Here is a 26,967-nt window from a genome sequence, read left to right on the forward strand (position 1 = left end):
AAATACTGTTGAAGTTCATCCTCAAGGACATAAATTTTGGTGGTGTGAAACATGTTTCTGTTTCTGCAGTATCTGCTGTAAGTTTGAAAGTAGTATATTTAAGCCATAAATTTGAGTGTCACTTGTTAGACTGCAATGTTATAAATTCAGCCCTACTGCTGATTTATTATTTATAATTTTTCTTTGTTTCCTGTGTTCATTTAAAACCCCAGGGTGTGTGTGTGTGCTCATAGTAACAAAAAGGATGGGCTTAATGCTAGGCTCCCAGATATTCTTATTAAAAGCGTCATTATACTCTCTTGTAAAGGTGCTTGACCTTTAGTGACATTTGAATCCGTAAGCATCAGATGTGACCTTTGCTTTTATTAACTTGTAGAATTTGTTTGAAAAAACTTTCGGAAAATCCATGGTAGAATCGGTATTACTTTTCTTTGACAGACGACAACTTGTTACGATCATTAAGGATTATAATGCATAATTATAAAAACTGTTATGAATGATTTATTTTTCAGCCAACTTTGTTTTATCAGGGATTTATTATTATTTTAATTTGAGAGGTGGTGAGATGGGGGTTGGGTGTTGAGGGAGAGAGAATGATATATAAGGAAATCTCCCATCCGCTGTTGGCCTCTCCAAATGTTGACAGAAGCCAGGGCTGGGCCATGCCAAAGCCAGGAATCTAGAATTCACTGTGAATCTGTCTTCGGGTGGCAGAGACCCTGGTATTTGAGCCAGTACCACTGCTTCCCAGGGTCAGCAGGAACAGCAAGCTGGAGGCAAGAGTCAGAGGTGGGAATGCAATGAAGGTGTTGATGTTCCTTAGGTTGTCTTAAATACACTGCCTATCAGGTAGCATGCTCAAATCCAAGATTGTAATAATTGCTTTCATATTTCACTGTTTTTGCTGGTTCTTTAGGTGTTATTTTTGAGTTCAGTGAGCTTCAAGCATTTGAACAGTTGTACATTCATATTCACAATATGATCATACCTGCCCAAAACATCGGTATGCGGTGGCACTGTTGGCCAAAATTGAAAGAAGTGAAGGATACATTAAAAGGCTTTCATCTGTAGTTTAAATACCATTACTTGAGAAAAAAAAAGAACTGTCCATATGAAAATCACTTTTATCCACAAGAGAAGTAGAACATGGTATTTCATTTTAATCCTTGTGGATTTAATGGTAACTTCTGATAACTCATATACAAAAACTTTCAGCAATCAGTACACTGCAACTGAACTGAATATCCTATGGATTAGAGAAAGAAAAATGTTAGGTGATTCCTGTGTTTGATAGAATAGGGGCTAGAAAGAAAGCCTCAGTGAAGGAGAAACCTAGACTGCCATGGTGAAAAAAATGTGATAGTTGCCGGAAGGGATAGTGACAGTAGCTTACTTCAAGGAAGGAGGAGCTGTTGTGTGGGCTGTATTGGAAGGTAAGTGGAGCCTGGGTTGGTGAAGATACTGGGTAAGATACCAAAGTATAGATTATAATTAAAGGGTTGTTGAATGGGCAGGTGTAGAGTGCAGTGATGAAGATTCTGATCGGGATTTCCACATCTCGTGTCTGATGTCAGTTTGAGCACTGGCTCCTGATCCCCATTTCCTGATCACGCACAGCCTGGGAAGCAGTGATGATGGCACAGGCATGTGGGTTCTTGTCACCCACATGAAAAACCTGGGTTGAATTTCACCTGTTAGTCCATCTATGGCTGTTGTGTGCATTTAGGCAGTGAGTCTGCTGATGCGAATATCTCCTTGTCTGCCTCTCTCTCATCTGTCTGTTTCTCTGCCTTTCAAAGAAATAAATGAAACCTTAGAAGCTTAAAATAGGAAGGGGAAAATGAAAAGAGTGGAAGGGGAAATCCCTGAGCCTGTGGAACTGTATCATGAAAAATAAATTTAAAAAAATAATCAGCTTAAAATAAGTAATAAGTAGTTGTAAAAGGTAGTTCCAAGATGTGCTAGCCTAGAGGGAAGAAGAAATGTAATAAACCTGTTGATCTGTGGTGGCACAAGCAAGGCTGACCCAAAATGTGGAGTATGTTGGTTGCTGATAAACATTTAGTTTTTATTCAGAATTCAGCAGAAAGATACAACTATGAGATGTTGAACAGTGAACACAATTACTACACTTATTGTGGTTGTGAATGTGGTTTCCAGCATCATTGCAAAACTGAAGTCAAAAGACAAAAGTTTTCCAAGATGTAGAGGATAAAAAAGAATTCATGGTCCAGAAGAGAAATTTAAGACGTTATCCAAGATAGTTTGCTCTCACTCAACATTATCCCCACACTAATTATCCAAGCTGTAAGAATGTGTGTAATTTCACTTTCAGTAAGTTAACTTACTCTTAAAAATCTGTAAAAATACTGCAAAATTTGTGGTTAAAGTAAATGATCAGGTTTTTCCATGACTGTTAACTACTTCTTATTGTGCACTGTCTTATAGGGTTGTCTTCCTCTTGTATTGATGTTTGACATGAAGGAAGAAATTGAAGTAGACCCCCAGTTCATTGCTCAGTTGATGGAACAGCTTGATGTCTTCATCAGTATTAAACCAAAGCCAAAGCAGCCAAGCAAGGTAAGTTCAGAGTCTGGGTCAAGTGGCATTTCACAGTCTGTATAGCTGTCTGTTACGTGCAAGTGCATATTAAAATATGCATGGACTTAATACTCTACATTTGTGCTGAACATTTAGTTGCACATATATGAGTTTGCAATTATTTTTGGAGTTCATTCTTTTGTAACCATTACTTTTCTGTGAAATCATGAGAGAGAAAACCATGTTAATTTGTAATCTGAAACCTCAGTGTTACCAAATTACCAGTTGGTAAGGCTACTTACACATGTGTACTTATCCAGTGCCATTTAACAAAATATATTTGCTGATTCCAGCCAATGTACTATCCCTACAGATTTAATGAATAACTGCCCATTAAAAAAAATAAATTTGTAACTGCTGAATTGCCCCCAGTTCAGCCTTTTTGCAATTCTTCCTTTAAGATGCTAGTAAAATGTCACTAATGACATGTGGAGAGAAAGGAATTGAACTGCTGTTTAGTGTTAGTGAGAAGGTGAGCAAAGAATGCTCTTACGTTGACTTTTAAGAGCAGCCTGGGACCGTCTGTTCACACTAAGAACACGGGTCCTGTTCTTCCTGCAGACCTGCTTCCAGAGGAAAGCTCTGGGAACAGCATGGTGCTGCATGGTCACCTCTGTGGACCCCTAGGTTCAAGTACGAAGCGTGGCCCAGAAATCTTGCATGCTGCATCCGTGATGGGTTGCCTCTGAGACAGGAAAGCAGAACAAGCCAAATGCACAGGAAAGTGCAATAGAAATCAGAAACAAAAAATAACCCTTAAATCGGGGTCCTTAGGTAGTAGATACTGTATTAGTGTTGGTTTTCAGTGTTTCAAAAGAATCTCTTTAGTATAAAAGGATTTGCAGAAAGGAACTCTTAAGTTTATGGAAAGATTAAATGAAAGTTCCTAGAGTGAGTCAAGTTTCCTGACTGAACCTAGTAGGAAAAACCACCAAATAGTTCTGTCTTTCAATTTTTAATATCCCAACGATAAATCTTACCATACATACACACATACATATATGTAATATTTATGCATACTATATTATATGTGTATTACATATAATATATTACTATGTGTTGCATATGCATATATAATATGTATAATATATATTTTTGTGTATATAGGTACTTAAAATAAGTTTGTGGAAACTGAAATTAAAAGATAAATTTATGTTGGTGTAAAAAAAACCATCTTAAATCCCGGTATAGGTTTTTCATAACACATAGTTCCATGAAATTTTTGAAGACCCCTTGTATTATGGTATTTACTGTCTCTGAATGAAAACAGTCACCACTTATTCAAAAGGAAACTTAAAGAACTAGATAGCCATTTTCTTAGCCAACAGGTGCTTTTTGTTTTGTTTTGATGGTCTGTTGGGGACTGCCTTCCTTAAATTCCTAGATGAATCTATCAAGGTTAGAAAAGATCTGTTATTTAGATTTTTTTCAGACTGTAGACATGGCCATAAACACAGTGGTAATGAGGAAGAAAGGAGTGATTGTACCGGTTTGTTAATAGGCCATAATTGTCACCCGTGACTGCGGCTGTGCAGTCTATGGATTTGGTTTGTGAAAAATGAGATCGGGGAGGGAAGGTTTCAGGGGGAGGAAAGAGCTCGTCAAAGAGGGGCCTAGGCCTAGGAGGGACGGGAGTGCCCATCAGCTCGCTCTGCCTTCGTGGCTCTGCCAGGTGGCTGCTGAGCCCCTGTGCTTCTCGGGATGCGAGCTGTGAGTCCCACCCCAGGTTCTGAATGTGTGCTGTGTCTCTCAGGGCCTGAAAACACACACACACACACACGTGTGCAGACACACACGCGCACACAATGCATAGCAAGTAACCTACCGCCCTTGCAAGAGGACTGAAGAAATTAGTGGTTGCAACTGGCAGTTGATGATAAAGCACATTACTTTGTCCCCACAGTGGAATTCTTATTAGCATATTCATTTCCTACCTTCCCCCATTCATTGCAGACTACTCGCATGTCACTTTTTCTTCCCCCATTATGTGTTTTCATAGTCTGTGATTGTGAAAAGTGTTGAGCGAAATGCCTTAAATATGTATGAAGCACGGAAGTGTCTCCTCGGACTTGAAAGCAGTGGGGTTACCATAGCAACCAGTCCGTCCTCAGCGTCGTGCCCTGCCGGCCTGGCGTGTCCCAGCCTGGATATCTTAGCTTCAGCAGGCCTTGGACTCACTGGACTAGGTATAAAATTTATTATTACAGTGTTTCTCTGTCGCTGGGGAAATGCTTATCTGCTTCCCTGTTTTCCTGCCGCTTGGGGTCTGCGTGTAAAGGCTTTTTTTTTTTTCTTTCTTGTTCATTCCTGAGATCTGGTGGAAAACAACCATACTTGAATCAATCTGCTTTGGCTTTTTTGTTAGACTCTGTGGATTTTGGTTTTCCTGATTCTTCCTGCATTGGCATAAATAATCAAGGTCTGACTTATTTTCAGTGGATGTGTTTGTTCTTCTCAATTAAGAATGTCGTTGAGACTGAAGCGTGCAGGCTGAGTGTAATTTATGTGTTTGTTCTTGCACGCATTTGCAATATTGCCATCAGTCCCCAGAGATAAAGATGATCTGGTTTGCTTTTCAAAAAGCAATTGCAGATCTGTGTGGGGGTGGGCAAAGGGAGACGTACAAACCCTCAGAGCCTAGTCATAGCCGTTAGGCCTGCTGCACCCGGACACAAAGGAGGGGTGCACTGTGCTCTCGGGGTGCGGCTGGACCTGGGAGTTTATCTGTAAGGCAGATAAACACATGCTAGCAGCTTAATGCTTTTGCTTTTCAAGAAAATGGGGTCCCCGGGGTGGTGGTCTTGACCTGGTCTCTGGGCTGCCATTGAGCAGGCCGAAACAGCCAGGTTCCCCGCCTTTGTAAACAGTTCCCAGTTCCCTTATTGCCAACAATGAATGCAGCACCCTAGCAGGTTGTGTTAACTTGAGATAGAGAAGACGCTCTCAGTAATCTTAATTTTTTTTCTCAGTAACTATTCTTTAAAAATACCTGTTTACAGCAGGGTCAAGAAGCCTAGATCCCATTCCTGTTAAGCAGGGCTGTTTCTTTGACCGTTGGTCTGTTAGTGTGGTTCGCACCATGAGGACCTGAGCAGAATCATGAGCTCTCAGGGCTGTGAGACACACACTACACCTCATGTGCCTTTGCCAGGACCAAGTCTGTCCTCTGCTAAAGAAGGGATTCATAGCGACTGTATTCTTAATGTGTTTTCATTGTTGCACCTCTCTCACAATATTTAATGTCTTATATGTGCATTTCGGGAAACCCCCGTACAAATCCACATTTTATTGTAGAACGTATTTTATATTCCCAAAGTAAAATTTTACTAGTGAAATCCAGCACTAAATACTAGAAACAAAAATGTTTATTTTGTGAGAAAAGATTTCGTCATCAAACTGGAGCCCCCAAAAGTCATGATTGTGCTTTCTCACATGTGTAAAAACTGTTGCGGGCACTTCAGCCTCCATGCAGAATTTCTCTGGCATCCATGGCAGTGTGACATGGGAAACATTCCCTATTCCCTGCTCGGTGTGGATGGGGTGACAGGGTCTTTTTGGGGAGGAGATGACTAGAGAGAAGGGTAAGTCACTGTGAGCACAGCACTGCTCCCGCTGGCTCCTTGAAGAGAATGCGAAGTGCTGGGTCCTGCTCAGTGACCCTGACTGCAGGCTGGCTGTGGGCACATCTGCCTTCTGTTGTCAGACTAACAGCTGTTTGTAGATAGGCTAGTTCTTACGTTGGACTTTGAGAGTGCAGCATTTCATTTAAGTTTTGGAAGAAATTTATGATCCATTTTTGCACTGAGAAAAAAACCAAATGTCATGGAGCATTACAAATACTGATATAGGTGCTGTCACTATTTTAAAGTTTTGAACTCATGTATGTTGACTTAGCATCTGTTTGTTACAGGTCTCTTGGGTCCCACTACCTTATCTTTAAACACATCAGCAGCTCCAAATTCACTCTTGAATGCGCTGAACAGCTCGGTCAGTCCTTTGCAAAGTCCAAGTTCTGGCACCCCCAGCCCCACATTATGGGCCCCTCCGCTTGCTAATACTTCAAGTGCCACAGGTCGGTATCCTTAAGGTGTATGCATCTGTAGGTAGTATTTTCTAAATAGATTTTACTAGTGGTTGCATCTCCATGAGGGAAAAAAAATCGCTGTAAGCATAACGCACTTAGAGATTTCCTAAAGTGAAAACCAGTTCAAAATCAGCCAGCAAAAACTGTGAGTTATTGGTGTGAGTGAAATGTGATCTTCAAATAAACAGACTAGGAAAAAGCATGAAGTATAGGGAAAAGCAGCAGCTACCCACCTGGAAACCAGGAAGTGTAGTCCCGACTGGTCCTAGCTTGGGCAAACTGGCTTGGTGATGGGCACTTATTAACCTGGCCGGTACCCTCTTCCATACAGTGAGGGGCTCAAAGTAAATGTTCATTTTAACATTCTTTTGTATTTTATGGTGATATTAAATTATAGAGAAATGAAAATTCTCTGAGTGTACAGCAACAAATATGTTTTTCAAAAAGATTTATGCATGTATTTATTTGAAAGCAATAAAGAGAAACGTGGGGAGAGAAACAGCAAGGCTTTCCAGTCACTGGTTCACTCCCTAAATGGCTGCAGGAGCCCCACCAGGCCGAAGTCCTGATCCAGGAACTCCACCCAGAGCTCTCCTGAGAGGCAGGGGCCCAGAAACATAAGGCATTTTCTGTTGCATTCTCAAACATATTAGCAGAAAGCTGGATTGCAAATGGAGCAGCTGGAACTCATACTCACACTCTCATAGGGTATACCAGTGTCCCAGGCAATGACTTAGTCCACTAAGTACTAGCCTCAAAAAGGGTTTTTTAAAATTGTCAGTGAAAAAAGCAATTGTTGGTTGAATTTTCCCCTAATATTTATCTCTATAAAATATTACTGTAGGCTTTTCTGCCATACCACACCTTATGATTCCATCTACTGCCCAAGCCACACTAACCAATATTTTGCTGTCTGGAGTACCCACCTATGGGCACACAGCTCCGTCTCCCCCACCTGGCTTGACTCCTGTCGATGTCCATATCAGCAGCATGCAGAATGAAGGCAAAAAAATCTCCGCTTCTTTAAATGGACATGCACAGGTAATGCCCTTCTTCTGGAACCATGTATCTTTGCTATTTGTATGGGATAAGCCGCTGATCACTTGTTTAAACCTTCAGCTGAAATGGAGCTAACACTGGACAGTTTATGACCATGTCTCTGCATTGTTTTCTATTATTCCAGTCTCTGAATATAAAATATGGTGCAATAGCGACTTCATCACTCGGAGAAAAAGTGCTCAGTGCAAACCACAGTGACCCATCAATGCAGACAACTGGATCTGAGCAAGCTTCCACCCAGTCAAATCCTGCAGAAGGTCGGGAACTTTTTCCCATGAACTTGGTTCTGCTGTATTACTGCTTTTGTAAAGGGAACTTGTGGAGCAGTGGTCGGGAGCTGGTTTTTCTAACTATAGCTCATCCTTCTTTAACCATGTAGAAAACCAATATTTTTCATGAAATTCCAAAGAGCATGGTAAAAACTAACTACAAAGCACTTGCACCAGAAAGAATCACTTCAGTTCCATGTGAATTTGCTAAGTTGATGCAGTTGTGTAGCCAAAAAGCATCACTTCACTATAACCTATGGGTGTACAAACTTATTCATATAAATATATATTTTTCCACTTAAGTGAGTTACTGCATGTACCCTTTTTACCCTATCTTCTAAAAAATGTGAGAGTCTTTTCAGATTGGGTTGCTGTGACAGCTTGAATTTGTGAGAATGTCTTCGCAATGGAAGAGTTAGATTCTGTCAGGTTACTAATATCTCCCTAGCTGGATTCTGATTTCCTTCCATTGTCGGCAGCTGTCGACTGTGGGATGATGTTCTTCTTCTCTGTGCAGGTTGTAATGATGCCTTTGTTGAAGTTGGCATGCCTCGAAGTCCCTCTCATTCTGGGAATGCTGGAGACTTGAAGCAGATGATGGGTCACTCCAAGGTTTCCTGTGCCAAGAGGCAGACAGTAGAACTCCTGCAGGGCACCAAAAATTCACACTTGCAGTATGTATTTCAATTTTAAACACCTTTGGGCCTTGGCAAACAAGGGTGTGAAGACTCAGCTTATTTAAGTCAGTAGTCAGTACTCTGGTTCAAGTCAGATTGGATCTCTTCAGTGGCTTTTTTTTTTTGCATTTTTTAAATTGATTACATTGCATTATGTGACACAGTTTTATAGGCACTTGGATTCTCCCCTCCCCTCCCCAAAGCCCGCTCCCCCCCATGGTGGATTCTTCCATCTTGTTGCATTACCAAAGGTCAAATTCAGTCGAGATTGAAAGGAAAGCTTGCAAGCATCTACAAAGCATAGATTCCAGCATCTTATTGTCCAGATAAGTTCAACAGTTTCATGGGGAGACCGTCTCTGGTCTGAAGGTAGAGTCGACAGTATCATCCCAATCAATTAAAAGCCCCAACATCACAGCAGTAACAATTTATAACATAATGGAATTAGTTGACATGGTATTGTGTAACCAGCATGTTCAAAGAAAAAAAAAGAGTGCAAGTTCTGAACCACATCCTATGACTTCTACATTGACATTACAATTATTAGTTTATATACACCTGGGTTCTATACACCTTAAAATGGCTATGGATTACTATTCAGCTGTCTCATGTCTATTTTAAATTTAGCAGTTTATAGCGTTGAAGCATGATTTTGCAGAACCTGGCTGTTTTTCGGGTAGTCTAACTCTGTAACTCTAACAAGACGTATGTCAACAGTTTAGGTGAACAGTTTTAGGAGGGGTGTGCAGAGAAATCTTCAATACCCTAGTGAGGAGTAACTAATCTTTGTGTCCCACTCAGTGAGTTATAAGTGCATCCCCACTGGTGGCTTATTTTTTTTTTATCTTGTTCTTTCTTTTATAATTTGACTAAGGAATGTTGTGTGATGATGTTCACCCTTTCCCATCTTCTGTGTAGTCCCTCTTCAGTGTGGTTGGTGAAGTTTGTATCTGCATCTTCTATACCATCTGTATTGAAAGGAAACTTTCTCTCTGTTCTTCAGTAATTAGCATGGGCAATGTTTATCCTGATGTTTGCTCTCTGACATTTTCCCATTGTGAATTCCCCATTTGCCTTTCCATTTTTTTTCTTGAGCAATGGTTCCATTTTTCCAAATTAGTTAATTTTGAACTTTTTATAAGTACATGATAATGTCATGATTTTCTTTATTAGCAATAATACCAAATAGTAGTAGATGAATTGTGTGAAATGTGACTCCCCTTATCACAGCAGTTGCCAGTATTTCAGTCTTACTTTCTGCTGCCCTGTTTTTGGTTCGCTTGGTGGTTTCTGCCATGGAAGGTTCTGCTCTCAGCCGTCTGCATTTGCCCAGTTCTGTCTGTTCTGCTTGTTAGTTCCTTCTCTATATTTAAAGTGTCTTTAGGCAAAGATTAGCAAGTACAGTCTAAGGCTCTTCATTTCTTAATGAAAGTCTTTTATTTTATAAATGTTTTGGTTATTTAAGTTATGATTACTCTCATTTTGTCCACTTCCACTTTGTCTATACAAGACTTCAGTTTGCCAAAATAATGGTCTTTAACTCAGAAAAAAAAATCTTTTGATTTCTTCAAAGCATTTGAGATAAAGTGTAATCCTTTCAATAACATCATTGTGTGTGTGTGTGTGTGTGTGTGTGTGTGTGTGTGTGTGTGTGTGTGTGTATCAAAGCTTATCACCATCTCCCATCTGGATTAAGCTGCTACCTCCCGAGGGGGCATCTCTCCTCAACTCAGTCATTTTTGCACAAGAGTTTGATCTTGTCACACTGTGGCTTAAAACCTAACTTAGTATGAACTGGATACTTCATTACATAGGCTCTTCCCTCATAGTCGCTGTTGTCCCAGCCTTTGGCATCAATAAACTTACAAATGCCCTTTAATTCGTGGTTCAGGTGCTGTGTGTGAGGCTTCTGTTGATGGCTGTCAAGCAAAAAGCACTGTTCTCCTCTTGCTCTCCAGTAACCTTTTCTAAATTCCTCTGGCACAACTTTGGAATAGTTGGATGAGTCAGACTGTGAGCAGATAAATCAGTCGGCTCCTTGATTGTCAGTTTTTATGTATATCTTTTTTTTTTTTATATATCTGAGCCTGTCCTATAGCTGGATTTGAACTTGAGATGCTTATCCCCTGTATATAATAAATGTTATAAAAAAGGTCATTACTGCTCAGTGTTAGGACTTTCATGGCCTGCCCATCCTCTTACGTAGGCTTTGGAAAAGGTTTTTATCGGTGTCATATGCATTTTACACATATGTATTATGGTTACATTGTTCACATAGCTTCAGATCAATTCAGTCTGTTTAGACTTTGTATACAAGCATCATTGATATCTCTTTGCACTATAAAAACTAGAAATGTTTTCTGTACGTTTATTCAGTCTGTGCCATATACAAAATACCATATATGCTATATGTAATATATATGAATATACATCAAGAAACTGTTCTGAGCTCAGTGCTGGAGTCAGAATGCCTGCCTGATTCAGATTTCTGCCTCCCTCATTCAAATGAGAGGTGTGACCTTGAAAAGGTCATCTATGACATAGGGATATGGCAGGAGCACGTGCGTCCTATCTTTGCGGTGAGAATTAAGAGACAGAATACACTTAGAGTCCTCAGCCGTGGGACATGTGGGATGTTGGTTTCCACCATACTGGGTTGCTAAGTTCCACAATTTGTTTCACAGCAGCACAGACAGGTTGCTCTCAGACCCAGAACTGAGCGCTGCAGAAAGCCCTCTGGCTGACAAGAAGGCTCCTGGGAGTGAGCGTGCCGCTGAGAGGGCTGCTGCCGCCCAGCACAACTCGGACAGGGCCCGCCTTGCCCCACGGCCAGCGTACATCAACATGCAGGTAATGGCGGTTACCCGAGAAGGGCATTCACACCTAGAGGGGTGTGCTCAGTGTGTTCAGTCGAGTGTGAAGCAGACAGTGATTCAGAAATTGGGTTTTCCCTCTGTACTCTGGTCAGGAGGAAATTAAAATATATGTGCAGTATGTAAGAATTGGTTTTGCTATCAGCATTGAAGTGCAGGATTTAGCGTAAGTGAAAAGAACTGTTTTAAACAGTATATTAAAAATGGCATGAAATGATCTGTGTCTGTGTATCTTATGCAGATAACATAATTCAGCTGTTAGAAAAATGTCATGCAAAACAGACTGTTAGTAGTATTACTGCCTCATGGCATAATCTTGGATAAATAGATATAATATGCCATCTATGAAATGAAGGTGATAAATTTATTTGGTGCCATTTTGCAGATAGCTATGAAAACAAGCAGTGTGAGATTTTAGTTCTTTGAATGAGATGTTGAGTGTTATTGATGATTGTGTTGGTTCATAGGCTTTCATGATTATTTAAAAAAACTTTTTCCATGAAGGCTTCCTTTGTCTTCATTTTAAAGCTGTTAGGCTAATTACTCAAAATAAAATATTGGCCATGAAATTCAGAAATCTAATTTCCATGTACATCACAAAATGAAAAATAAGAGTTTTATGCATAATGTTTTTAGAGATTCCTATAAACATTGGATTTCAGCATCAGAATTACTGGGTAGATTTAACCTTGTCATTGTAACAGAGTTATCACTTCATCCTTTCACCTCCAGAAATGCGAAAGAACTTTTTCTTTTTTCACAAAATCCTACAACCACTCCTTCCCCAAAAAACTCATAAATACGTCAAAAATTAATTCATGGAACTAAATGATACTATGATAACTCCCACACAGACTTATTCAGTTCTTCTTGTACATGTGTGTGGTGTTTAAGCATTTATTTAAGAATCAAAGTAAATCTCCCCCACATTGGTTCACTCCCCAAATGACCAAGACAACTAGGGCTGGGCTAGGGCAAAGCAGGAGCCAAGAATTTCCTGCAGGTCTCCTGCCTGAATGTAGGGGCCAAGGAAATTGGATCTTCTTCCACTGAGCTGGATCAAAAACAGAGCAGCTGGGACTGGAACCAGCACCCATATGGAATGCTGGAATCACAGGGAATAGCTTATTCTGCTATACCACATGGCTGGTCCCCTTGTGTGTTCTTTTTTTTTGTTTTTTTTTTTAAGATTTATTTTATTATTTTTTTATTGGAAAGGCGGATATACAGAGAGGAGAGACAGAGAGGAAGATCTTCCGTCCAATGATTCACTCCCCAAGTGAGCGCAACGGCCGATACTATGCCGATCCAAAGCCAGGAGCCTCTTCCGGGTCTCCCACGCGGGTGCAGGGTCCCAAAGCTTTGGGCCGTCCTCGACTGCTTTCCCGGGCCACAGGCAGGGAGCTGGAAGGGAAGTGGGGCTGCTGGGATTAGAACCGGCGCCCATATGGGATCCCGGGCGTGCAAGGCGAGGACCTTAACCACTGCGCCACCATGCCAGGCCCCCCTTGTGTGTTCTTAATCCTTTTTATATTTGAATATTTGTGTGGGTTTCCAGATAAGTATTTTCACAAAAGCCATAGTCTTCATGGTGTGTCTTTGTAAAAACTTCCGTTACATTTTCTCTGATAGACTTGTTTTGGGTCACTGTAAACCAAAGCCTCTCATTTAAGAAATATCAAATCTCCTTATATTTTCTGTCCATTTGGTGTTCTTTTCCATCAGACGCGTAGTGGAAGCCAATTTCATGTTTATTTGCTAATAGGGTAGATGAGAACATTCTTGATGATGGAGTTTTAACATAGGTAGATGTCTGTGTGTAAAAACAGTGAGTAGTTCACTCTTACAATCACTCTGAAATTGATGTGTCAGTCACTGAGCAGTGACAGGGAGAAACAGGAAAGGTTTCCCTGGTTTCTGCAGGGAGCAGGGATCTTTCTCTTGGCTGCTCATGGTGTGTCATCTCTCCAGCTTTCTTTCATTTAACGCAGTTCCTATTTTATAGCTATTTTTCTGTCCGACCTTCTGTAATTGTAAGTCATTGAGACTGCTGGTGATCATGGGTTCATTGTTGTTAAACTGAGCACAGTGTTTTTAACCAGTAGAATGCAGTGAGCACTTTTGAACAGGTGAATTTAGGTCCTCCCCACACCTTGTCCCTATAAATGAATAATTAAAAGCTGAACTCCCAATGCCATTTTAGACATAAGACGTAAAAAAAAATCATCAAGCTGTTTTATCCAAAAATCTTTTTCTCCCTCTGAACTAGGGCTACGCTTTGGGCATTCTGATGGCCAGATAGCCAGGTTTGTGCAGGACACCACTGTTTCCTTTTGTACCTGGCCTAATTAATCACAACTCATTTCATCTCAGAAGGATCCTGTTTTAGACCATAAATTATGTGGATACCTTCCATACAATCGTGTGGTTTCCTGAGAGAAGGAGCAAAGAGCTCTTGTCACTTGATTCTTGACGCTCTTTGTTGGCCCTGAGATCTCCTTACATCAGGTCCCAGCCACAGTGGGGAGATGATACTACCAGATGAATGAGATGTGGCCACATAATCTCCTCTACTTTTTTGCAAAGTACCTAGAGTGCCTACATAGATCTAACTGCTTTGCACACTGTTAATGGAATTGATGATGCCTTCCTCTGCACAACAAGATAACTAGGTTTAATGAAACTGTATTGCCACATGCTTTATAAAAGTTAAATATTTTGCTATTTATCTCACTTCAAAAGCAAAGATTGTGCCAATCAGGCTTCATAATTTTTTATGTTATCTTGATATCAGACCTTTTCAGGTGATACCAGATGAAGAAGGGTCTTGAAACACAGAGGAAGCCAACAGATAACTGACAGCATTTTGGTGTGTTTAGAAATGGTGTCACTTTACATGCCCTTCGGTAGCTCAGCTGGTGGAGCGGAGGACTGTAGCAATGGCATCACTTTAGTGCATTTGGGTCCTGATTTGGTGGAGATTCAAAGTAAAGGAACTTCTTTATGAAAAAAAGTCCTAACTCGTTTCTCTGCCATGTCTTAATGTTCGAAAGTGTTCATTTGTAATAATTTTGAAAGTGTGTAAATCAGACTTGAGTTAGCTTAGCATGTGTCTTAGGGATGTTTTTGGGACATGGTTAGAACCTTTGTTTTGGAACCATTGTCATGAGTATTGCATGGCATTTAGAGAGTTTGGCAATGAAAATATTTTCTCCTTTTAAATTTTAGGCCTTTGACTACGAACAGAAGAAGTTGCTTGCAACCAAAGGTATATGATACAGTAATGATCACACTTTATATTTTAATTGAATCACAAATGATTTTTGAGTATTTCTAATAAATTAAGAAACCAAATGCTCATGAAAAGAAACCCTGAATGTTTAGTTTTAAACTGTATATCTTTTGTTGATATTGAATGTATTCTGTTGAGTAGATTAGCATTAGGTCAATAGAGAATACATACAGTATTTTTGCATTTACTATTAGCATATTTTATTAAGATATTTTAGGCATTTTGTTAAGAAGTAGTACTGATAATTTCACATGTGTCCATGAAGCAACATACATTATTAGTATTTACTTCAGTCAATTAAGCATAACAAGCATTTGCTTTATATTCTGTTTTCCAAAGCAATGTTAAAGAAACCAGTTGTGACAGAGGTCAGAACGCCCACCAATACTTGGAGTGGCCTGGGATTTTCGAAATCTATGCCAGCTGAGACTATCAAGGAGCTGAGAAGAGCTAACCACGTGTCCTATAAACCCACAATGACAACCACTTACGAGGTTTGTAGAGTCATGGCCTGTACTTCCTGTCTATTCTGGCATCAATACAGGACCCTCATTTCCTCCTCCTTCCATTCTTTATTACGAAAAGTGATGGTCGGTAGCTCGCTTTTATTGTCTGTTTCTGTAAACATATTATTATAATTTGTTGGAGTTGTAGCATGTTATAGTCTCTTACCAGTTTTCTGCCACGGTTCTCTATGGATAAGAGTGGTTTTGTTAAAGGAGAGTATTACTCTATAAATTATAGAGTATGCCTGAGATGAAGGAAAGGGAGTATGTTGTAGTCTATAAGAACCTATAAAGGCTCTTTGTGTCCAAGTGTATCAATAGGTAGACCACCATAGGGAAAAAAGGCAAATACTCAACAAAAACAGATTTTCAGATAGGAGTTAAAAATTCAGTGTCCTCAGAGGTGCCAAAAAACACAGCAGGAAGTATCTCCAACAAGAGTTCCAAAATTGTTATGCTTCCCAGATGTTGGCTGCACTGTTCAGCAGGGAGACTGGGCAGCTGGCGTTTTTTGCCATGTGCTTGAGGGATCCAGAATTCCATAGGTCCCAGCCAAACTACTTGTGACTCACTAAGCAGGTTTTTTTCTATGTCAGGGTGTTGGATGTTAGTTGCACAAGTTTATGGGAGTCAGGGGATGGGGTCACCTAGAGAGCCACCTGTATGTTTCCTACACACGGGTAGGGTGTACAAATGGAAATATGGATTAAAACAATTATCCCAGGAGTCACTGAGTTCAACCAGAGAGTTGTAGGCTAAAAACCAAACAGGGGTTGAATGTTTCGTAATTGTTAATCTAGTGACTAACATTTGTAGATTGGACTGTTTCCTCCACCCATGTTCCTTCTAATAAATTAGACTGTTGGGGAAAAACAAAGGCAAACATGCTATTTTTCCCTCTTCCATCTCTCTGAGAAAGTGAGAAAGAAAATACAGTTGAAATACTAAAAAGAATAGTCTCCCATGGATTTTGCCATCAGAGATGGCAGTGGCCACCAGTTGGACTGTGGTTACAGAGAAGTTACCTTCAGCAGCAGCAGTGCTAAAAGCAATATGAAAATGTGCACGTTGTACGAGGCAGCTTTCCCCTTACGCCAACAGTGTTGTGAGCAAAAGCAGAAATTTCCTTTTGTTAGCAGAGACTTCCAAACTGCCATTCCAACCTACATCTTGATAGTGCAGTAGCCTGTTGGAGACCATTTAACTCAGCATTGCTGTTCAAGGAGGTTCTAGGATGTTGATTGTTCGCCCTCCCCCTAGTTTTAGAGATGAGATATTTAACTTGAGAGATGCTCATTTGTTTCTTCCCAGACTATCCACATAACATGTTGAAAATGAGGATTGTATCGGTAACATCGTGGTGAGGTGCAAAACTCTAGGGCGTGAGAAGCGTCAGGGCCCGGATGTGTTGCTTTGGGTGGTAACTCCACTCTTATGGGCTTGTCTTTTCACTTGGGTTGTGCCGAGGAAACCCTCAGAGACATCCAGTGCCTACCGAAGGACACAGTAAGTTCTTAGGAATGTCGAGTAGGAGACCTTTACCCTGAGTAATAGCTGGGGCTGAAAAGGTAAGATTGTTTATGTGCTATGTCCCAGCATCTTCAAGCTACTTCTACTTTGCGTTTCCCAAGGAACACTCTAGAGCATTCTGTAAACACATAAGATGGTTGCAATAATATTAAATTCACGTAGTTGGGGGTGGTGTATGAGGTAAATTTCATATGTGGGTTTATGCAGTTTACACAAGCACCCAGAGTGGAAAGAGGATCCTGGACTGTTCTAGGGTCGTCCTGAATGTAATGGTCAGTAGGTGTCAGAGAATGGACTCAAGTCCATTTTAGACAGTGTCTTTCTCCTCTTCTTAACAGTTTAACTCATTGAAGTAGAGTCATGTTGTCACTCTTTGTGGGAATAAGAAATGTCTGATAAAAATGCAGATTTTTTCCTCTAGGGTCTCATTTAGCAGGTCAGGAGTAAAAATCAGTGGTCTGTTTTCAGCAAGAGATTCTGATGTACATGGTGTTCAGGAAGCAGTCCTATAATGGCCCTTCTACCATGGGGAGGCCAGGAGAACTTTAGCCCTGGCTTTTGTCCTAGGCTAGGCAGACATAGGTCCAATGTGTGTGGACATTGACTGGTTCAGCCTCTGCCTGTGGCATTTGCTGCTTTGGTTATCTTAGGCAAGCCTCTTCCACCATTTTAACCACCAACTAGCAACCCATTGACACTTAATGATGGGACAGGGAAAGCAGCCTTGGCTGTGTGATCTACCCCTTTTCTCACTGCTGATGGAAAGAATGGACCAAGGTTTCCTTAGGGCTGATGTTTTGGGTTCTCTCTGGTTGATAGAACCTGGTCTTTTTCTCATCCGCCTCACGTGCACTGTGATGGAAGGGGAGAGCCTCTCACAGAATGTGGTCATTTGTTATGGCAGTTGCTACCTGCAGTGTGTATGTCTTTCCCTGTCTTCTGCCCTGACTCAGAGGGATTCAAAACAGTGCAGTGAGTATCTGAGAAGTGGGATGGAACAGTTTTTATTTGAAACAAAAAACAAATCAACAAGATCACATCTCTGCTTCTAGCTTGCGTTCCACAATACATGGGAGACACTGATAGAATTCCTGGCTCCTGTTTTTGGCATTGCTCAGTCTCAGGTATGGGGGAAGCATTCGGGGAATGAATCAGCAGATGGAAGTTCTTTCTTTGTCTTTCTACCTTTCAAGTAAAATAAATATTTTTGAAAAAGATGCATGTATGTATTTGAAAAAGTTAGGCAGAGTGGGAGAGTCTTCCACCTACTAGTTGATTTTCCAAATGATGAAAACAGCCATGTTGGATCCAGGAGCTTCAGCCTGTCTCCCAATGGTAGCAGGGGCCCAGACACTTGACCATCTTTCATTACTTTCCCCAAGACAGTAGCAGCAAGCTAGATTGAAAGTGGAGTAGCCGGGACATGAACCAGTGCCTGTGTAGGATGCCAGAATCACAGGTAGAAGCTTTACATGCTATGCCCCAATGCTGGTTCCATAAGTCCTTTTTTTTTTTTAAGCAATAATATATTAAATTGGAGAGCAGCTATAAATAGCTTCCTTTTCCTAACATTTTTTTTCCAAGGGAAAAATAAGACCAGATGAACAATATCTATTAAAAAAGGGAAAACCTGTTTCACCATCAGGTCCTGACTTGTGAGAGCAGCCTGCTCAGTATGCCAGGGCCCAAGGTTTCCTGCTGCAGAAAGTTTGCTTGAGGCAAGAATGTGATACTTGGAGTTCTGTGTTTAATACTGTTGAGACACTAGACTTGAGCAAATGCTTCTAGTTTTAGGGTGGTTTGAGAAATACGCCCTTTCTAAAACGTGTGCTTTTAAGATTGCTTTTTTGCTTTTTTCACAACTCAACAATGTGTTCTCATGCACTTGATGGGACATCAAATGTCAAACAAAAGGCTGTGACTTGCAGCACGTGGGTCACAGCAACAAAAGTACAGGCAGGATGGAGATTCTCCTTGTTTTCTTTTTTGTTCTAAACATCTCAAAAATAAGTAGTGGTCACGCATTCTTGGGGGCAAGCGAACAGGTGCACTGGGAATCAAAGGTGGTTTCAACTTCGCCTGAACAAGCAGTGCGTGCTTCAAATCTTACAAATCAGAGTTGAGGTGGCATTGTCTTTGTAGGTATTTTATGTTAATTCATAGATAATTTTGTGATATTTACTAGTTACTTACTGTTTCTAGATACCACCATATGGAGTGTAGTTGAATATAGCTGTGTGAGTTAAATCAGCCAAAATCTTGGATAAGTGGTTAGTTATACATGTTAAATACATAAATGTCACGTCGTGATAAAGTAATGCTTTCCAAATTGCCAATTTTCAGCATCTTATTTCCTCTGCTCCATTTTTTATTAATCTTAGTTATAGGTATTTTCGTTGCAAAAGCCATTTTTGTGGTCTCAAGAGAATTCATTATATCTCTCTCCCTAAAAGTCAGCAGCAGCTTCCTATCGATGCCAAGAAGGAAAGATTTGTGATTTGTTTAGTAGTTGTACAAATATTAAGCACCCTTTGTGTTGAAAGCACCGTTCTGGTGAGTAGGGAGAAGCAGCGCAGGTGAACCTGAAGGCTTGGGTGGGAAATGTGAAGCAGAGGCTGCACTAGATTCTGCAGTCTCAGAGCAGATCAGATGAGCAGTTGACTTTTTAGCTAAAACCCGAAGGATAACAAAGAGCTAGCTTTGTGAACATCTTGGAAAAGAATAATAGAGGCCAAGGGCATGGCTGGTGTGATCATCCCAAAGTCGGAACAAGCTGGTGAGCTCATGAGGCGGAATGACAAGGCCGGGGGATGCTGGCACTTAGCACGGAGTTGGGGTACAGTGTGATGGAAATGTGGTGCAGTACCTGACGTGGATGCTGCATTCAAATTTTCGTTTAAAAATCCAATCTCACTGCCTTTTTTTTTTTTCTGAAAATTTCTCATGGGAGAGGAGAGGGGAGTAGAATCAAAATGATCATTCAGGAGAGAGTTGGTGACAGTGGTGGACACTGATACAAGTAGGAAATGCAGGGTGTGATTAGAGATGATGTTGATAGAAACTGCGGACCTGGGTTAGATGTGTGAGGAATGGGGAGATCAAGCATGTCCCTTAGAATTCTGGCCAAAGTAACTGGGTGAATGGTAGAGCAGTCACTTGCTACGATAGAGGATTCCTAGAGATGAATGGGCTTGGGAATCAACAGGGGATCAGTTTCAGATCCTTGCAGACAGTATCATGGAAAGATCAGATCAGTAGCTTTGTGATTCTAAATTTCAACAGAACAATCACATTTGTAGAAATTTGGGAGTCACTGCTGGCATTAAGCCATGAAGGAGATAGGGATTACTTAATGAGAGAATATACGGAGAGAAAAGGGGTCCTAGAGCCAAACCATAGGGTAATCTGATGCCTATAGTGAAAACAGAGCCTGCAGAGGATTCAGACAGATAGCATGTCATGATGCTTTGAAGATGGAGTGTTTACAGTTGAAAATGGTGAGCAGAGCTTACACTGCTGTGAGACTGAATTGAGTTTATCAAAGTGAGCAGTAAAGAGTTCTCTCGGAATTCTCACTGAATACACAGCTTTGAAGGTTGGCAAATCCTGACTTTGATATGCCAGATAGTACAAAGTAGGGTGCCTGTACTACCATGAGCATGGTTCTGGTATTGAATAATTGAATATGTGGTTAAGGTAATGGATAAATGCAAGTTTAGTGCACATTGTGAGGTATTTTTAAGTTTTTTTGGAGAATTAAAGGTAAATTATTTCAGGTGTCTTGTTTTGGAGAGATTGTATACTCGCTGGGAGAGGACACCATAATGGAAATGTTAGGTCATTCTCCCTATTTCCCACTCTGAGGGTACTTCCAGAGGCACGTGGGAGCTGGAATGAAAAGGTCAGCTTGTGGGGTGCCAGCAGTTCTTAAAAGCCACACTTAGGAGAATCCTTCAGATGTTCATAATGAATGTGTATTACAAAGAAGGTACGTATGGATTTTTTTAAAACAAAATAAACTCATAACTGCATTTTCCATGAAAATTTTAAAACACCTCAGGAACGCAATCTTTCTCAGAACTTTGGGTCTGCCCGTGCCTCATCTCCATTTATCCTTCTTGCATGATTCAGGGCAGAGAGTCTGCCATACCAGAGGGTAGATTTCTGGAAGCAGGGAGAGGTCTCGGCATGTAGTTGTCCATGGCTCAAAAGAGGGATTCTTTGCTGGAGGGCTCTCAGACCCTGCTGCATAACCCCTAGAGTCAGCCTCCCACAGGAGCAGGAAGGAAGTCGCTGTGTATCCAACCAAAGAGTGTAGAGAAAGACAACCGACAGTCCTTCAGCCAGTCCAGGTAGTTGCACAGGTAACAGTCAAAGGAGATGACATGGGATGGATTCTTTGCTGAACCTGAGAAACCTAGCTTATGAAGCGTTGTCTTGTCTGGCTTTGACTGTTTACAGGGCTCCTCAATGTCTCTGTCACGGTCCAGCAGTCGAGAGCACTTGGGAAGTGGAAGCGAATCGGACAACTGGAGAGACCGAAATGGAGTAGGACCTGCAAGTCATAGTGAATTTGCAGCCTCTATCGGCAGCCCCAAGCGCAAACAAAACAAATCAAGTGAGCTGTGACTTTACTCACGCTTGTTGGCAGAAGCTGTGAAAGTTGGTTTGGGATGGTGTTATACTTAGCTCTTCTGTGTGATGCCCAGTGCTGGGCATAACTCATGGGCAATCTTTCCTGTAAACCATCCATCTTTACTCCAGTGAAGCTGAGCACTGAGCTCTTGTTTCTCACTGCATGTTGTATCTGCTTTCTCTCCGGCACTTACCCTTAAGTGTGCAGTTGTGTACTTACCTATAGAGACTACATCCCTATAACCCAGGGGTCATTGATTTGATGGACATCCATGAAAGTACTCATTTGACAGGCATTCTTTTAAACTAAGCCTTGTGTGTTATTTCTCCCTGAATGCCTGGCAGAAAGTTCCATACCCCATAGGACAGTGTCACATTAATGTGAGCAGAGCCAGTGAGTCATGCACACACAGATATTTGAATGTCAAGGAAAAGCAAGTATGTGAGAAAGCACTGAAAATCAGTAGGATCAAATTAATCCATTGGGAGGCTTACAATGTGGCATAGCAAGTTAAGCCACCGCCTGCAGTGCTGGCATCCAATATGGACATGGATGCTTGCTGCAGTCCTGGCTACATCACTTTTGACCCAGTTCCCTGCTAATGCCCTGGGAAAGCAGTGGAGGGTGGCCCAAATACTTGGGTCCCTGCACCTGTGTGGGAGCTCCTGGCTCTAGTCTTGTCTTGCTGTCATGACCATCTGAAAGTGAACCAGCAGATGGAAGATTCTCTCTCTTTCTCAGTCTCTATCTCTTCTTTCTGTATTCTGCTGTCCAAGTAAATATTTTTTTAAAAAAATGAACCCCAGGCTGGTGTAATGGCCCAGCAACTAAATCCTCGCTTTGCATGTGCCAGGATCCCATGTGGGTACTGGTTCATGTTCCGGCTGCTCCACTTGGCATCCAACTCCCTGCTTGTACCCTGGAAAATGCAGTGGAGGATAGCCCAAGGTCTTGGGACTCTACACCCACATGGGACCTGGAAGAAGTGCCTAGATCTTGGCTTTGGATTGGCTCAGCTCCAAATATTACAGCCACTTGGGAACTAAATCAGTGGATGTAGGATCTTTCTCTCTGTATCTCTTTCTCTCTGTATGTCTGCCTTTCCAGTGAAAATGGATAAATCTTCTTAAAAAAAAAATTTAACCCCTTGGGCATCCAGTGCAGTCTCTCAATAGCTAAATCTTTGCCTTACAAGTGCCAGGACCCCATATGGGCACTGGTTCACGTCTTAGCTGCTTGACTTTCCATCTAGCTCCCTGCTTGTGGCCTGGTAAAGCAGTGGAGGATGGTGCAAAACCTTGGGACTTTGAGACTCTGTGCCCATGTGGGAGACATGGAAGAAGCTCCTAGTTCCTACTGGAAGATCTCTCTGTCCCTCCTTCTCTCCATAAATCTGATTTTCCTTTCCAATAAAAATAAAATAAATCTTTTTTTAAAAGTTAACCCCTTGGACAAAATTGAAGACTATGCAATGGGTAGCTGCCAAAAGGAAAGAGCAGGATGTAATTTTTAAAAACTGACTAGGTTTAGCTGACAGTGTAAATAGAAGGCAAAGCTTTGATTTAAAGCAGAGAGCTGGGGGGTGGGTCTGTTTCTGAGCAAGTTTAGTCAAATCTGTGTGGGACTTCAGTGTTTGGCCTGTGAAAGCACCTCCCCTCTGAGCTGTATAAATAGCTAGGTGAGAACTGCCACTGTCATCACTAGATCTGTCCCCACTGCCATTTGCAGGCTTTTTCGGAATTGTGACACGTACAGTGTGGAGTATCTGAAGAGTACTTGAAGAGAGGCAATCTAGATGAGTGTGGGAGATACCTGGTAACAGCCAGTCATGCCGTCCATCAAGTCAGCCTTGTTTGTCATGGGTCTAAGATTTAAAAAAATCCTTCGTGTTGTTGGCCAAGTCTAAATGACAAAACACTCTGAAGTCTTTTATTCCCAAGTGTAGGGTTGCTCGTAGCCTGGAGACTTCTGTTAACTGCTGACTGTCTGCCCCTCTGCTGACGACATGACTGAGCTGAGAGCCAGCCCGGTGCCAGCCTTGAATGATGGGTGTAAATGTCTGGTCTGTGGGACCATGGGAATCAGCTTGGAGCCTTTTTTTCTGTCTTTATCTCTTTTTTCTTAATTTACTGTTGGATAATTAAAACTGACTTGATTACTTAGCTGAATTGTAGGATGAGGATGTGGGGATTGATTTACCACAAAGAGGTTATCCAGGGGTGTTTGGTACAGCAGTTAAGATTCCACTTGGGCAGTGTCCATCCTGCATAGGAGTCTCTCAGTTCAAATCTCATCTTTGCTTCCAGTCCTGCTGCCTTGGGAGCATAGGTGATGGCCCCAGATAGTCCCCTGTCACTCGTATGGGAGACCTGGTTGGAGTTCTGGTCTCCTGGTTTTCACTTGGCCAGGCGCTATCTGTCATGGTTTGGGCCATAAGCCAGTGAATGGAAGATCTCTTTTGCTCGCGCTCTCGCTCTCTCTCTGTGTCTCTGTCTCTTTCTCTGTGTGTGTGTTTGTCTTTCTCTGTGTCTGCCTTTCAAATACATTAAGCAAAAATACAGTTTGACAGAATAGTACGAACTTGACCTGCCCTGGTTAATAAGCTGGTGAGGATGCCCACATCCCGTATAGGAGCGTTTGGGTTCTAGATCTGGCTGTGACTGCCAGTTCCAGCTTTCTCTAATGCAGCCACTGGGAGATAGGCAATGGCTGATGTTTGGGTTACTGCCACCCACTTGGCCAACCTGCATTGAGTTCCCAGCTTAGGCTTCTTCCCAGTATCTATTGTGGGTATTTAGGGAGTGAAGCAGCAGATGGAATCACTGTTTCTCTCAAATGAACAACAACAACAACAAATTAAGCATTGTTATTAGACTTTTGTAAGATGTATTAAGAATGTAGGGAATTTAGAAGAATATAGACTATAGTAGCCGAGACAAAAAATGCAAGAGTTATGGGCCATTGCAGACACCATAAAGAGTATTTTAGTTTTAAACATCTATTTTAAAAATTAGTACCGTGCTTTAACATATCATGTAGAATATTTCTTTTAAATATATGATCTATATAAAAACAATGAAGTTATTTTACTTTTCTGTTATAAAATCTGTAAAATATGCAGCGTGTTATACCAATGGGACATCCTTTCAGGTGCCCAGTAGCCGTGTGTTGCTAATGCCTGCTGCATTGAATGTTCAGCTTTCAAGCTTTGTTCTATGTCCTTGGGAAGGACACCATTGTTTCAGGCTCTGCTTCATTCTGGGCCCTTACCTCCACACTTTCTCCAAGGGCTAAAAGAGCTGTTAGAGAAAAAGAAACCTTATTAAGAAATTCCTTATTTGGGATGAACAAACGATTTGTGAGTTGAGAGGCGAAAACGAATAGTTTTGAGAACTAAAAACCATATTCTTGGACTTGGCATCTGTCAGGATCCTGGCTGGGTTGGAGGGTGTGACTGGCTCTGCTGTGTTCCCTTCTCTGCTTTCACCTCTGGGGGCCTCCTGCAGCTGCTGTCAGGATGTCAGAACACAGATCTAGCATACTGACGAGAGCCAGTTTTTGGTCAGGATGGCAGAAGTGGCTACAGGACTCTGCTAGAACTTACGGGAAAGTGTGTGTTTGGTGACGTGCTTGGTGTTGGTCAGCAGCCCATCACCCAGCCTTGCGTGTTACTGGGCATAAGTATGTTGACACATTTGCCCATCAGATCCCTCAGAGAGCCAAAACAAGCCTGAGAATTCTCTCTTGGACTTTCCCAGAAGAGAAAGCTTACTTTCTGTCATAAATGAAATCCACGAATAGCAGCATCACTCCACACATAACTCTATTTTGAAAGTGCTCGATTTTGTGCTCTTGCTGCCCAGTTGTATTTTCCTAGCGGATGAGCCTTGTGTGTTGCAATATTGTGTAATTCCTTGACTGTATGGGCACTGAGAGCCACCCTGGTAGCATCCAGTGGCAGTCCTGGATGGAACTGTCATTTCCCACCCCTTCATTGTGTCCTAGGGATTCTCCTTCCTGTCCCTCCCTTAATTCACAGTGAATGCTGTGTAACACTCAGGGAGATGATGAAGAACGGCTATAGAGGCACTGTTCCTGATGTCTGCCTCCCCAGTGTCACTGTTAAATGGCAGGCGCCTCCCTGAAAGCAGTCACCAGCATTTCCTTAATGGAAAGCCAACTTTTCAGTAAAGGATGGCTGTATTTTTACAGCTGCTGCTCTATCCCACAGGACAGTGAAATCTGAAATATCTGGGTGACTAGGATTTTGGATTAAGGCGTGGTCCCTCTGGGTGTTCACACTGGCAGCCCGTCTCTCCTTTGCCTTGCAGCGGAGCACTATCTCAGCAGTAGCAATTACATGGACTGCATCTCCTCGCTGACGGGAAGCAACGGCTGTAACCTCAACAGCTCTTTCAAAGGCTCTGACCTGCCGGAGCTCTTCAGCAAGCTGGGCCTGGGAAAGTACACAGATGTCTTCCAGCAGCAAGAGGTCAGTCCTCATTCATTTCCCCGGGTATGTTTGTTTGGGCAGCATGGAGGACAAGCTCTAGAAGGAGTGAATCCTTGACCTATGACTGTGCTTTCCCTGAGCAGTTTACTCAAGTCCCTCAAGCTCAGCTTGTTCGCCCTGCTTAGAAAAATGTCATCTCATTTCTTATGTATGTAGTCTGGCTGGTAAACACAGCACAGCAGAAATTTGGAAAATGATGGTTGCCAAGCTGGACCTGAGCCGCCTTGTGCCAGTTTCAGCCAGGAGTCCTGATTGGCACCTTGACTCGGCACCACAGGAGTCACAGCTCCCCCTAAGTCAGCAGCAGGTCTGCAGTGAACAGGATTTCATTCTTTTATCTGTGCTTGGTGGCATTTCAGAGTAAATCACAGCATCTGAAATAAATATCCAGGTGTTTTCAACCATATCCCAGGTGTGTTACTGAAGTCAGTTCTCACAGTGCGTGTGTGTGAACAGAGCGATTATTATTGGGCGTGCCTAGCCCGAGTCAGAACTTAGATGTCTTCTGAATGATTGCCATCATGCACCTGGGTCCATGTGGGCAGCACAGCCTGCGATGCACAGGTGTCATGAAAAAAGCTCCCGAGCAAGCTCCTCCGTCATGCGTCATACTCCCACGGCATGTTAAACCTACGGCTGGCAGCTTCAATGGTTAAATAAATTTCTCTCTTTTCCAAATCAGGACATTTTCCATGGTTAACACCAGCTGGCTTAATTTCATGTTATAAAACATCCGATTGAGCCAGTGATTCCCAGGCATGCATCAGTCAGTAGGGGACTGAAGATCCGTGTTACGTGTTCTGTATCCTCCATTCAGTGCACTACCCGTCATTCAGTCCGTTAGTTTGAATCGTGCTTTTTTGACCTTTTGCACCAAGAAAGAGATTGATGTGTATGTGCTGGATGCTGAGAAGTGTTCATTTAACC

The 26,967-nt window shown here is 41.9% G+C and overlaps 1 protein-coding gene across 2 annotated transcripts in view; it reads left to right on the top strand.

Annotated features, from left to right (window-relative positions):
- The window catches only part of BICC1 (BicC family RNA binding protein 1), a 260,579-nt gene that overhangs the window by 224,376 nt on the left and 9,236 nt on the right, over positions 1 to 26,967 (top strand). For both annotated transcript variants that reach the window (XM_040975806.1, XM_040975807.1), the window contains exons 9-19: positions 2,449 to 2,580; positions 4,601 to 4,787; positions 6,512 to 6,673; positions 7,530 to 7,726; positions 7,869 to 8,001; positions 8,531 to 8,687; positions 11,375 to 11,540; positions 14,792 to 14,831; positions 15,195 to 15,349; positions 21,353 to 21,509; positions 25,859 to 26,019. In XM_040975806.1, coding sequence (XP_040831740.1) covers positions 2,449 to 2,580; positions 4,601 to 4,787; positions 6,512 to 6,673; positions 7,530 to 7,726; positions 7,869 to 8,001; positions 8,531 to 8,687; positions 11,375 to 11,540; positions 14,792 to 14,831; positions 15,195 to 15,349; positions 21,353 to 21,509; positions 25,859 to 26,019 — 1,647 coding nt within the window. The remainder of the gene's footprint in view (positions 1 to 2,448; positions 2,581 to 4,600; positions 4,788 to 6,511; positions 6,674 to 7,529; positions 7,727 to 7,868; positions 8,002 to 8,530; positions 8,688 to 11,374; positions 11,541 to 14,791; positions 14,832 to 15,194; positions 15,350 to 21,352; positions 21,510 to 25,858; positions 26,020 to 26,967) is intronic.

This window comes from Ochotona curzoniae, unplaced genomic scaffold, assembly GCF_017591425.1.
Source record: "Ochotona curzoniae isolate NIBS_2020 unplaced genomic scaffold, NIBS_Ocur_1.0 contig_2692, whole genome shotgun sequence".
NCBI lineage: Eukaryota > Metazoa > Chordata > Mammalia > Lagomorpha > Ochotonidae > Ochotona > Ochotona curzoniae.